Source organism: Hippoglossus hippoglossus, chromosome 2 (assembly GCF_009819705.1).
Source record: "Hippoglossus hippoglossus isolate fHipHip1 chromosome 2, fHipHip1.pri, whole genome shotgun sequence".
NCBI lineage: Eukaryota > Metazoa > Chordata > Actinopteri > Pleuronectiformes > Pleuronectidae > Hippoglossus > Hippoglossus hippoglossus.
Genome location: NC_047152.1, coordinates 10,748,792 through 10,762,771, shown reverse-complemented (window position 1 = coordinate 10,762,771; position 13,980 = coordinate 10,748,792). Strand labels below are relative to the sequence as shown.

General features: G+C 48.3%; 1 protein-coding gene across 1 annotated transcript in view; it reads right to left on the bottom strand.

The window, feature by feature from the left end:
- LOC117777501 (arf-GAP with GTPase, ANK repeat and PH domain-containing protein 1-like) overlaps positions 1-13,980 on the bottom strand; it is a 55,309-nt gene that overhangs the window by 7,475 nt on the left and 33,854 nt on the right. Inside the window, exons 11-14 of the mRNA XM_034612319.1 lie at positions 8,288-8,392; positions 4,413-4,581; positions 2,473-2,637; positions 961-1,122 (exon numbers count right to left, since the gene is read on the bottom strand). Coding sequence (XP_034468210.1) covers positions 961-1,122; positions 2,473-2,637; positions 4,413-4,581; positions 8,288-8,392 — 601 coding nt within the window. The remainder of the gene's footprint in view (positions 1-960; positions 1,123-2,472; positions 2,638-4,412; positions 4,582-8,287; positions 8,393-13,980) is intronic.

Below are 13,980 nucleotides of genomic sequence, written 5' to 3'. Positions count from 1 at the left end.
GCCGCCGCCACATCTGCTCCACCATCAACAGAGCGTGAGTGTGTGTGTGTGTGTGAGAGTGTGTGTGTGTGTAAGTGTGTGTGTGTGTGTGAGTGTGCGTGTGTGTGTGAGTGCGTCAGGGAGGAAATCAGCCGAAGAGGAAGAAGAGAACAGCTGCAGTTCTCTGCTCTGATTGGACCAGAACCCCACACCTGACCTCAGGTCTGTGTTTGATGATGAAGCCGTGACATCATCAGACCAACGCAGTGACATCACTGTGTCACACGGGACGTTCGTCAAAACATCATGACTTCCTGTTTCCAAACAGAAGCTTCGTTGTCTTTCTAAACTCCAGGAAACGACCACGAATACGAACATCGGGACTTTTTGAAAAAAGTTGTAAGAAAACTTCAAACCACGTTAAATTAGGATCTAGATTATGAAAATAAACGATTCATGAAAAACTAAATGTGTAATAAGACGAAACACCAGGATACGTTGTGTCTGCTGCTGTTTGTTCATCTCCTGCCCCCCCCCCCCCCCCCCCGGTGTGTGACGCCCTTTAAAATAACTCAGTTCAGGATTTATGCTCAACGTCCGATCACCATCAGCTCAGATTATTAATCGTACGACTTGATGTTTATCGTAGACAGAACCCCGAGGACGTTATGTTACAAACTGATCCACATGAGGGTAGAACCCAAACACACAGATGAAGAGATGAAGGGCTGACGGAATGAGAGATGGAGAGATCCGTCCCTCAGCGGAGGTCTGGAGGCTCAGACGATCACATGACTTCCTTTCCCGACCCGGTCGCTCAGAACCTATCACCTAATACATTTTATATCTGGAGGGATATAAGTATTCGTGATGTTTAGAAGTTTTTCTTCAGATATCGAAACTCTTGTTTCCGGAGGAAGGATTTAGCAGTCGGACCCGGGCAGGGAAAGTGTGAGGCGAGGGGGGGGGAGATGGCGTTACCTTCCGCAGTACCAGAGAGGCCGTCGGCTTTGAAGTTGCTGGTGCTCTTCTTCCGCCGGTGCTTCTTGCGGTTGGCGTGTGGCGACGGCGGCGGCTCCATCTTGGGGCTGGTGGTGCTGGAGATGCTGGGACTGGAGCAGACCGAGTCGCCGAGGCCCGTGTCTGGAAACGGAAACACACACGTGAATCTGACCCTTGACCCTGACCCCTGACCCTTGACCCTGACAACAACACACTAAGAAGAAAATGTGAATCTAACGTCCGATGGTTTTTAACTGAAAGTTTATCCCGTCACAATATTTTCATGTTTCATTCATAGGAATAGAATCTGATGTGAAGCTTGTACATGAATCAGGGAGATGAGATCTGGGGAAAGTATCTGAGGAGCTGGTTCCACATGGAGGTGTGTGCAGGGGGAGGGGCTGGACCTGGGGGCGAGCGAGGCGATCAGAGGAAGGAGCCTCTCTCTCTTCACGGCGCCCGCTGACAGCTGTGACTAGCGGCAGAATAAAATAACATTCAGCTTCCATCAATATCACAGCGCGGCGGTGACAGTGACATGGGCGCGGTGTGAGTGGAGATGGAAACATGTGCACAACACACACACAGACACACACACACAGACACACACAGACACACACAGACACACACACATATACACAGGCGCTCGTTGGCGGCCGAGTCCCAAACGGCAGACAGCCCCAAGGACGGCCATAACTTATTTTACAATCGTTTAGTCTCAGCTCAAGTGGAAAATGTGACAACTTATCTCTGCTGACAAGATGCCATCCCCGAGCGCGCAATTAACCGCCGTGGATTAACGGCCGTCCCATCTGCACGCCGCGCTCCATCCACGTCAGCCCCCCCCCCCCCCCCCCCCCACCTCCTCCAGACCTCCACCTCCTCCTGCTTCCTCCACATCCCTCCCTTCTGTGGGTTTTCCCTCGACTCAAACTCATCAAGAGTTTGGACGCCGGCTGCTTCTCACCACGGGGACGTCCACACGCTGACGGCGAGGAAAACCAGACTAGAGACGACGACTTCATTTAGTCTCGACAGGAAATGAAACCTTGTGAGAACTTGTCGTGATCTTTCAGTAGAAACGTTTCCTATGTGATGAGGATGAGTTCACTTCTATATCTCAGATACCAACGCTGACGTCTTACGGTCCTGACCAATCAGGAGTCGGTCTCAGCTGTCAATCACGTCTCAGTCTGTTTTTATATTTTATCTTTACATGTATTACATTGTTCAGTTTGGTCCCGTCTGCTAACATGGAGGAGGCGTCGTCCCTCGGGGTCGAGTTAAAGCTTTTCACAGCTTTAAACGTTATTTGATGAAGACTGCAGAGCTGTCAGTCAAACGTATTGTCACGGCAACACACACATAATGACAGCTGTCAGTCTGTGTGTGTGTGATGATAGGCTCCAGCACGGAGCTCCACAGTGGGGCCTCCTGCGTGTGAGGACCTGACTCTGAACTACCACCAGCACCATGTGACCTGTCACTCACCCGTGCTGACTCCGGAGTTGGCGATGACCGTGGCCTCGGCCCACTGGTCGGCGCTGGAGACGGAGTACGAGCGCTGGTGCATCCCCTCCATGCCGCGGCTGTTGAAGGACACCAGACTGGGGCCGCTCGCCATCTGGGACACGGACGTGCTGGTGGTCACCGTGCCTGAGAGAGACAGGAAGTGAGGTCAGCATCATGAATCAAACCGCTTCCTGTCAACGCAGGTTCGTCCACATCGAACCGTGTGGAGACGTTAAAGAGCCGAACCAATCAGAACTGACGAGGAAGCTAACGAGCGTCGTTAGCTTCCCTAAAGTAGCTGCGCGAGCTGCGCACACAGGAAGTTCGATCCATAAAAATAAAAGACTCAATTCTGATGATTCACATTTCATTTGTTTTGAATCAATAATCAATGAGTGATTTATTCCATTTTAATTTTACTACAACTGTCTCGTTAAGAATGAGGTGCAATGTTAAGACCGAGGGGTTTTCTGCTTTTTATTACACACACAGAGACAGACACACACACACACAGAGAGACACACACAAGCACATAAAAAGGCAGCCTCTCACAAGCTGGCTGTTTAAATCAAACCCTTGAGTTAGCGAGAGGCTGAACGCTCCAACAGTCGACTGAATCATCCCCCCCCCCCCCCACCTCCTCCCTCCCTCCCCCCCCCCCCCCCCACCCCCACCCCCCCACACCCTCAGCCTCCCTCAGCCTCCCTCACCCCTCAGCCTCCCTCACCCCCCCCCCTCACCCTCTCATTACAGCTCATTTCTCGGAGCTGGCTGAGTGGAGCCAGGACTCTGATTACATTAATATTCATGACAATAATTAGTACATGGAGTACGGCTCACTGAATATTCATGCTATTAGCTCGGGCCTCCTGTGTGCTCCCCGTGTGTGTGTGTGTCTGTGTGTGTGTGTGTGTGTGTGTGTGTGTGTGTGTCTGTGTGTGTGTGTGTGTGTGTGTGTGTGTGTGTGTCTTTTGTTTTACGACGTCTCTCTTCAGGTGAACAGAAGCGTTTTGTGGGTTTCGAGGTTGAACTCGTGTTTTTTATTTCATCTCTGTTCAGGGTTTGAAACGTTTTCAAAGAAACAACAGCAGAGATTAAAAAATAATAATGATGATCTGATCCTTGTCCATTAACATGAGACAATAATTACTTCATTCGTTTATTGTCTTTATTATTTTTAATATTAAAATATCGATATAAGACACTTCTTCTAACACGTGTGATTTTATTATACATTATATTTATTATTTCATTCATGTTTTTATATGATTTTATATTTACTCTCTCGTGTCTGTTAGCTGTGATATAAATAAATATTAATTTATTATAGTTGTAAAGCTTTATCATAAATGTAGGGGTTTTTTTTACACCAAAAACATTTCAAATAATAATTGTCTTTAATTTCTGTTAATTCTTTTCTATCTTTAATTCTTTGTGTTCAGTTTATTCTGTTTGTTCCACAGAAGCTTGAGTTTAATTTAGATTTGTGCAAATCGGAGAATCTGTGGGTAAAATTCAGTTTGTACGTAAAACATTGATATTTTTTAATTTTCATTAAGTTTATTATTTAATAAGAAATATTCATGGGTTATTTTTGAATAACTTTAATTGTAATGCCTGTGTGTGAATATCACATCTCTCTATTATTGTTTTTAACTAAAGAATAAATCATTTATAATCTGTAATATTTATATTTAAACACTGATCTTGATTTGTTCTGAACTGTGAAGGTTGAACATTTTAAATTCAGTGAAAATAAATCTGGTTTTGACCCAAATCTGTGTTTTCTGATCCCAAAGTGACAGATTCCCTGTTGATTTGATCTGAGGCCTCCGGCTGTGATGGAAACCACTTTAATAAACTGAATCTGAATCTGCTCTCAGGTGAACACGGCTCCTGACTCAGGACGGAGCTCTGACCTGGAGTCTGTCCCAGCTGCAGGCTGCTCATGTCCTTGGTCAGCCCGTTGGTCTTGGGGCTGGGCACGGCGGCGCAGGTGGAGACGGCGCGTGGCGGCCTCTTCCCCGGGACCTTCACCGTGGTCCTCAGCAGGTCGATCTCCTTCCCGTGGACGTTCTGCATGTAGTCCTGAGAGAGGACGAGACAACGAGAGGGACGGAGACAAGGTGAAACCAGCATCTGTTGGTTTTCTGCATCTTTACAGATTACAAGAAATTATGTATTTTTAAAACGACTCTTTTAAAAATGGTGAATTAACAAAATGAAGTTCTGGTGCGATCACGTGATTCAGCTCAAAATCCAGATTCATGTTTATTTTCATCCACGTAAAACTGAGGATTCAAACTTTTGAATGATAAATATAAAAAGCTCCATCAGACAGACAAGACATTTAAAAAACTTTAAAACTGTTTGAAAACCCTCGTGTTTAATTCACAGGATGTAAAGTGTGTGTGTGTGTGTGTGTGTGTGTGTGTGTGTGTGTGTGTGTGTGTGTGTGTGTGTGTGTTGTTCTCTGGTGGGTGAGGATTACTCTGGATAATAAAGTTCCTAAACCTCTAAATGTTACAAAGGAAACAAAGACGCTCTAATCCCTCAAAGCGGCGCTGAAGTGGTCGACCACTCGGCCTCTGATTGGCTTCGCCCGTTGGCCGACGCGTCCCGAAACACGGCGGAGCGCCGCCAGACGCCTCGACCGACCTCCGGTGATGAACTCTCCTCCGATCAGTGTTAATGACCATCGAGAGGCGCTTGTTAAATCCACCCCCGCCGCCCCTCTGAGGAGGGTGGAGTGTCGGCGGTGACCTGCGAGGAGCAGGGCATTGTGGGAGGTCGGCGTCCTCTTCAACATGAAGAGAGGAGGAGACACAAAGCTCCCGCTGCCCGCTGGGTCGGATTTAAACAACCGCACCCGAGTGTGTGGACGTGTTCCTCCATCTTTGTGAGGACCAGTCGTCTCAGAAAGGACGTGAAGACGTTTTTATAAAGTTAAAGACGTTTTAGATTTAGATTTTTGTCTTAGTTTTAAACTCATTATATCTGTGACGTCTTCACTGGAGCAGAAGTCCTGAAATGTTCCTCACATGTTCCTGACATGTTCTGCAGGTCGGTGTCTCTGGACATGTTCTGGATCTTCTCCTGCAGCCTCCTGGTAACATGTGTGTAACATGTCCTCGTGAGTCCATGTGAGGAGACAGCAGGACAATGTCCTGAAGCTTCCCAGTGAGCGAGTGGACGTGTTGATGAGGTTTCTAACACGTGACGGATGAGAAACTGGAAGAACACAAACATCTCAGGATGAAGAAGAGGAGCCGTACACGTAGAAGACGAAGACGTCAACTTGGAAAACAGCTTCAAAACTCGAACTGGTCCTCACAGAAATAGAAGAAGAGCCTAAACACCTCCACACACACCTACACACACACACAGACACACACACTCCGCCTCCCTCTGGCAGCTCAGCTGACAAAAGGCCAATTCAAAGCCAAGTGCTCTCGACGGCGTCTTAACAAGCCACCGGAGAGCCCTCGAGCCAGGGGCCCGCTGGGTAAACCCTCCACACACACACACACAGGAACACACACACACACACACACACACACACAGGAACACACACACACACACTCTCTCACACACACACACACACTCTCTCTCTCTCTCTCTCACACCTCCGACAGATTGACCACAGTAATTGAGTCTCCATTTGCATTGGAGAGCTTTCATCGTCGGCCCGATCGTTCTCGACACGCAGCGCCGTCCAGGAGGGAGGAGACCAAACACACACACAGCAGGTGGTGTGTGTGTGTGTGTGTGTGTGTGTGTGTGTAACAGAACATGTATCTGCATTTATCAGATTACAACGTCAAAGAAATGAAGTGTGTTTACAGCAGCTCGGGTGTTTAAGTGTGCGTATGTTTGTATGTTAATGTGTGTGTGTGTGTTGTGTTCACTTGTCGTCAGGGAGGAAAATGAACAGGAAGCAGAATCGTGCTGACACGCAGGGAAACAAGAATCCATAAAGAGCGAGCTGGTCTGAACATGATCGCTGGTTAAAGAGGAGGAGGAGGAGGAGGAGGAGGAGAGATGGATAAAAGATGGAGTCGAAACCTTATGGATCTAACGGTTGTCATGGAGACGCGACGTCCAAATAGAGTTCACAACAGTTATTAAAAATGTGTAAAATTAAAATGTATGTTTACTGATCAGATTTCAGTGGTTTTGATTTATCTGTTCATATAAATAATAAGTGACAGATTAACGTGTTTTCATTTTTCTACAATAAGAACTAGAAGGAAACGCTCGACGACGTTAAAGTTACGCCTGAAGACGTTTTGTTAAATTATTGTTATGATTAATAGCTGTAAAAAAAAGTGTAATGTTTTCTTTAATGTTTTGAATTGTGTTGAGTCATTAATTTGTATAATTCTCATTTATTTTACAGTTTAAATATCTTTATGTAACATTGATATCACGTCTCTAAATGTCTCAGTTCTCTGATGAGGACCAGAGGATGTGTTAGTTTAACACGTATTTAATAAATCATTGTAATTTAACAACTGATGAAATAATATTTGTATTATTAATAGTGTATCATTGAGGGGGGGGGGGCTCTGCGTCCTCTTCACAAGTCGGACCCTCAGACGGTTGAGGACGTTCCCACAGAAACATTTCACAGAACCTTCTCTTCCTGTTGTGATGACTTGCGCCTCCAGCGCTGAGGGAAACGCGCTCGCCGCTCTCGCTCGCCGCTCTCGCTCGCCACGACAACAGGACATTAATTACTCTCTCGCCTGTTTTTGGCCCGAACCTCGTCGACTTCTCTGTAGACGAGACTTTTCTTGCCAATTAGGTGGCATCTATTGCCATCCACTTAATTAGCGGCATTAATGTGATTTCTTTGCACATAGTCGGGCAATTAGTGGCGCTGATTGAGTTTCATTCGATTAGCCTCCGCAAACACGCTAATTGACGCCCGAGCTGCAGATGCACGCCGCTCAGGAAAACCTGGCGTTTTGGTGCTGGAGGGGGTTTGTGTGTGTTTGTACTGGAGTGTGTGTTGATGTGTTAAGTGATGAGTTTTAACACTAATTTACTGCATCAGCTGCTCTAATCGCTGACGGACGTGTGCACTTCAAAGTGAGGAGACGTCTCAGGCGAGCGGCGGCTCCGCGGGGAATCAAACCCACAACTCCTGGCTGCAGGAGTGCCTTGCTCAGAGGGACGGATCAAAACAAAGCTGGGATTTTAACAGACAACCCACTGAGCTGAACTGATCGACTGGTTTCTTTTAGTTTCATGAACCTTTTATATTTGAATTTGTTCCACAGAAAACAGACGATAAATGTGGAGATTTCATTTGATAATTGGGGAAAAATACGTTTGATGATCACAATTTTCAGGACAAACTGTGGTGACATTGATCTGATACAGACGTCAGAGTGTGTGTGTGTGTGTGTGTGTGTGTGTGTCTGTGTGTGTGATAATAAAGCTGTGTCGGGGCAGGATGTTGTGCCAACAGGGCAGAGAGCCGGGACAATTAGCAGAGACATTACAGCTGATATTCACATCATCAATGCCAGCGTGGGCAAACAGATGACGAGCACTAATTAATACACAAGTCATCACCAGAGTGTGTGTGTGTGTGTGTGTGTGTGTGTGTGTGCGTGCGTGCGTGCGTGTTATGGACAAGCAGTTTGTGGAAACATGCACACAGGAGGAAGATAAAGAGCTGCAGATAGATGAGGTCAGAGCAGCCTGGCACTGTGCTGCAGTCTAATAGGGTTTGTAATGACTGTGTGTGTGTGTGTGTGTGTGTGTGTGTGTGTGTGTCTCTTACGTGCAGGCTGGGGTGGTAGGTGAGCAGTCCGTTGTCACACAGCGTCACGTACTTCTTCTTCCACTCCTTGTTGAGGGTTTTTCCGCTTCTCTTCAGCAACATTCCCTGAAAACACAACGACAACATGTTCAACACAACTCACACACTTCATCACCTCCATGTTGTCGTGTCGCTGACCAGTGTGTTCAAGATGGAGCTGAAGTAAGAGGAGGAGGCTACTTCCTGTTCACGTGACCAGCGTGGTGAAGGTCATGTGATGGAGATCATCACTGCCTCTCTCTTATCTCTGTGTTTGGTCTCCACCAGCTGCTTTTATTCTGAAAACCCTGAACCTACATGAAGCCGATGCTACATCAGCAGAACTTCACACCAACGCGTGGCGGGTCGTCCACGTACTTTTGGCCACACAGGCTCGGCCCCTGAGTTTGTGTTTCTTCTTCTTCTCGTGGTCGTTGTGCACATCGGACTAAATGACTCCGAGTCCGTGGAGCGACGGTAACGAGCTGAACGCAGGAGAGCGATGACACGAGAGTTCACTCGTTCCCACAACAACAGTTTCACTTGGGAAATTCACAGCGGCGCCGAGAGGAGCTCGACTTAAAGCAGCGAGAGAAGATGGAGGGAAATAATCAGTTATTTAATTGTGTGACTTCTCTTCTCTCTCTCTCTCCTACGCACTTCAGCTGCGGCTGACTGACCCGTTTAGGCCGAGCGACCGCCCGCCCGCTCGCCGCCCACACTTCATTTGAGCTGGATTCATTAGGTGAGAGAAAGAGAGAGAGAGCAAGAAGGTCAGGGAGAGAGCGATCGAAACCAGGGAGAGAGAGAAGGATCAAAAAGAGGAGAGAGAGAGAGCGAGCGGTGGGGGGGGAGATGGGGGATAAAACTGTCCACTGATTAGCAATTACAGCGGCGCTGCCACGCGTGTCACTTCACTGGACCTCGACAACATTAACACTCCGACAGAGGATATTAATAGAGTCCAGTGGCGATGGGGGGGGGGGGGGTGGACGGCCCGCTGATGGACAGAAGCCTGCTCTCCGCCGCCCTGACCGCTCAGCTTTCATTAAGGTGGTCGGTGGTGCTGGGACACGGCGGCGGGCCCGGGGTGACCCCCGCCGCCGCTGACGGCACGTTCGGGTGTAATTGGCGTTGACATGACGACAGGGAGGAACGCTGCAGAGTGACAGAGGAAGTGGGATGAGGCCCGTGGTGGCGTGGAGAGCGAGACGGCGTGAAACAAAGAAGAACGACTCAAATACCTCAGTGAGGAGGGGCCCTTCAATGCTCAGGGGCCACCAGGGGCCACCAGGGGGCCACCAGGGGGCCACCAGGGGGCCACAGCTCCACTCAGAGGGAAATTAAATCTAATACTTCAGTTAAAAATCTCAATAATCATGTGACCGAGTATGATTTTATATAAATATTTTAAATATTATATACACATTTTTTTCTCAAATAAATTTCCTGATAAATATATATTTAAAATAAAATCTATACATTATATAAAATATTTCTTAAATAAAATAGAGATGGAGAGTTTTACATCTGCAGCTTCCTCCATGATGTTGTAGTGATTTAATCTGAGCTCATGATGATGATGATGTGTGTGTGTGTGTCTCTGTGTGTGTGTGTGTGTGTGTCTCTGTGTGTGTGTGTGTGTGTGTGTCTCTGTGTGTGTGTCTGTGTGTGTCTCTGTGTGTGTGTGTGTGTGTGTGTGTGTGTGTGTGTGTGTGTGTGTCTGTGTGTGTGCAGCTTCCTGCTGCTCTGCAGTGAAGCTGCCGGCAGCCGTGCAGCTGTCAGAGCAGCTGATCGTCCGCTGCAGCCTGTTAGTGAGCGAGCAGCAACATGTTTGCAGGCGCAGAGGTCGAGTGTTTCCAAGAGATCTGATCAACTCTCATCAATCAACGATGAAGCTGCAGTCACACATTTCAATGAGGAAATGAACTTATTTACTCTGAAACTCAATCCCACATGTAAATCCACTGGATCCAGATCCTTCGATCCTGACTCATCCTGTTCACTAGAATCTGTTCTGACAACAAACACCAATAGACCCAAGCCTCAATAACTGGGATGGGTTTATTTCCTGATCCTCAGAAAGACGGTTCCATGTATTTGAATTAAATGGTTTGAAAAGGTGAGAGGAGGCGATGGAGGTAAACCGAGGCAGAGACGAGGGAGCAGGAAGTCGAGGGTCGATCTCTGCAGGTCTGAACCAATATTTCTTCCACTTCTGCGCCTGAACGTGGTTTTTGGGAGCGAGACGTCAGCGGATTAATTCTGCTCATCCATCCTGACCATGACAAGTGATCAGTTGGCACCAGGGAGAGGCTAATTGAACGCCGCGTCGAAGCCCTCCTGATGGGTAATATCTTTCATTATTCACCTCCCCGGGCGGCGGGACACACGTCGCCTCTTATTTTACCTTCAGCGGGGGGGCGAGGGGTGGGGGGGGCGGCAGCCATGACAGCTCACAAGGTCTCCACATGGGAAAATAGATGTGGAGAGATAAATACATCCTCACATATACTCTGTGCTGTACCCAGGCACTGCTCCGCCCCGCTGAAGGATCGTGGGTAGTGCTCGGAAAAGGTCGCTAGCTCGAGGGGGGGCGGGGGCGGGGGGGGGCGAGGAGATGGAGTCATTTGTTAGGCATCCGAAAAACGTCCAAGGGCGTTAGAGAGGTTCACGACTTCTCCTTCTTTTAACGACAAAACTAAGAGTCAGGAAAAGGCCATGTTCTGTTCCTGAGGAGAGGAAACAAGGGAAGGAAGGAAGGAAGGAAGGAGGGAGAGAAGGAGGGAGGGAGGGAGGGAGGGAAGAAGGGAGGAAATAAGCATGGAAGGAAGAAAGGAAGAAAGCAACTAAAGGAGGGAGGGAAGCAATGATGCAAGCAAATTAAGGAAGGAAGCAAAGGAAGCAAGAAATGGAGGAAGCAAGGGAGCAAAGATGGAAGGAAAGAGATAAGGAAGGAAGCAGGCAAAGAAAGAAAGGAAGCAAATGAAGGAAGGAAGGCAGCAAAAGAAGGAAGGAAGGAGGCCAGGAAGGCTTTATGTGAAAGAAGGAAGTGGAAACTCCTGCGGACACAGTTCCTCTTCACTCGGAGACTCGTGAAGTATCGTTAAGAAAAGGTCGGCGCTGCAGGGAGACGAGATGAGGTCATTCGTTAGCCGTGGATCCGTTGAGGGCTCGTACCTGAGGGCGCCACACGGAACACGGCCCTGAATCATTGAGACGCAGAAACTGGATTTGGTTTGGAATTGACGACTTTTCTCTCCTCAGACGACAGGTGAGGGAATAAATCCTGAAATCAAGTCTTTACGAGCAGAAGTCTCTTTGTGTGGATGTGACCACGGAGACTTTGTTGCTCGTCCAGACTCTAATCACTCCATCACCCCTCTGCCTCAGACAATGGACTCTCCCGCGGCCTCTTCAACACACTGACAGCGAATCAGGGAGGAGATACGGGGGGGGGGGATATCTGCGGACGACCCCTCCAGAGAACAGGATGAGCCTCGGCCCTTTTGTTCTTTAACGTCCCCTGAGAGCAGGAGGTTAAATTAGAGGTGTCACCCCTGCAGACAGCAGAGCGGGGGGGTGACGGCGAGCCACAGAGAAGCCGGGCGATCCCACCGCTATCGTGGCGGCCATCTGATCCAGCCTGAGCAGCGACGCAGGTCATCCATCATCCTCGCAGACACAGGAGGGAGGTTTGTATCGAGTCCCGATCGGTGGCGAGGAAACACAAAGAGGAGCGACCACTGCAGGTAAACATCACAGGATCAAAGGCAACGCTGGTGAAGTCACGAGTTATCTCCAGAGGAATCCGATCGGACGCAGCGGACGGCGGCGGAGGAGGAGCCGCCCTGATGATGGTGCCACCCGCCAATAAACCCAATAAAGAAGAAGAGGAATCACGTTCCAGAAACTACGAAGCAACATCTGAACTTTCTAAACATTTTCTACAAGTGGACGAATGTTTCTGCTTCAGTTTGTATCAATAAAACAAGTCACGGATTCAACCGTCTGGAAACAGCGCCCCCTACAGGCACAAGGGCGCAAATCTAAAAAATGTTCATAGTTCAAATGGAGAGTTCCGATATATTTTGATCATGTTTCTTCATGAAGAATCTTTAGGATCTTTATGTTTTATATTCTACTGATGAAAAACCGTGAGAAATGAGTCACAAGCCTTCATCAGTGGTTCATCAGTGTTCATGTTCGTTTCCTTTATTTTCCTCCAGTTTGTGAATCAAACTAAAGTCCAACGTCTGAATTGAGTTTCATCACCGAGTGTTTTCTTAAAATCTAATTTGTCGCCCGATTGTAAAAAAAGAAACAGTCGAGGTAAACACGAGAGAAACTCGACATCAAGACGCTCGGCAGCTTCCGTCTCAGGGACAAGGTCGGCGTTGATGAGGCAAGGACGGCGAAGGGCAGGCCCAGGGGAGCAGGACGCCGACCAGATCAAATAAAACACCAGAGAAGAAGAGGGGGGCTGAAGAGCTCTGATTTATCTGATAAGAGTTCTGGGTAATTAATTAGAAACTCAATTATCCAAACCTTACTTCAGCAGTCTCCCTTCATTAGTGGATAAACACCTCAGCCGTCGCTCGGCGGCCCGGAGACAGGAAGTGAAGGAAACAACACTCGTCTTCCGCAGTGAGACGCTCGGGTCAGCTGGCTTGGTCCGGTTTATCATCACAACACAAACGCACACAAACGCACGTGACGTGAAACAACAAAGCGACCACAGGGGACACTTCCTCGCAGTCACACCCCCGCTCCAAACAACAGCCGTTGCAGCGCTCCGTGGAGACCGCGGCGCCGAGGCGTAATGAGCACAATCTAAAAATGCTCTTTGATTGACGCGTGTGTTCGTTGTTTTAATTATTTCTCAAACTAAAAAGGGAGAGACAACCCTCGACACAATTCCCCCCCCCCCCCCCCACCGCCGAAAAATCTCATTTCCAGGGGTTAGTGTGCATGACAAAAATGTCATCATGGCCAAAATGGCTCCGAGCGGTGACAACCTTTCCCAGGGAAATGATATTTCCCCAACCCGGCGGAAGGCGGATCGTGTCACCCTCGTTAAAGCCTTGATAGCAGGTCTTTAATATTCACCGTCTTAATTAGGGCTGCAGTTAATTTCATTAAATTCTTTGGCTGCTAAATGAAGCAGATTATGAGACATCTTTTATTGCGAAGCGTGAAATTACAGCCTGCCCGCTGCCAATGGGGGGGCGACACTAATGAATTACAGGGTAAATAACACCCGAATTAACCATCCAATTTAACTCCTTACCAAACGCCCGGCGCCGAGGGGGGACGAGTAGACTTGTCAAAACCACCCAGCCCCGCGCTCGTCTGCGACCCGGAGAGGCAATTACAACCACGACACTAATCAGCTCCTCACGGGAGGAAGAGGAGGAGGAGGAGGAAGAGCAGGAGGACGTCCGCAGCCTTAAGACTTGAGTGAGAGTCACAGACTAAATGTTCAATTACAGCAGGAGGTCGAGGGGTCAGAGGTCAGACACTCGATTAACACTCAGCAGCAGCAGCAGAGAGTGAGGAGACGACCGAGGAGACGACTGAGGAGACGACTGAGGAGACGACTGAGGAGACTATAGCAAAGTTTTAACTTCTCTGGTTGAACAGTCGAAACTGGAAAGTAGAGACGTCCTGATCTG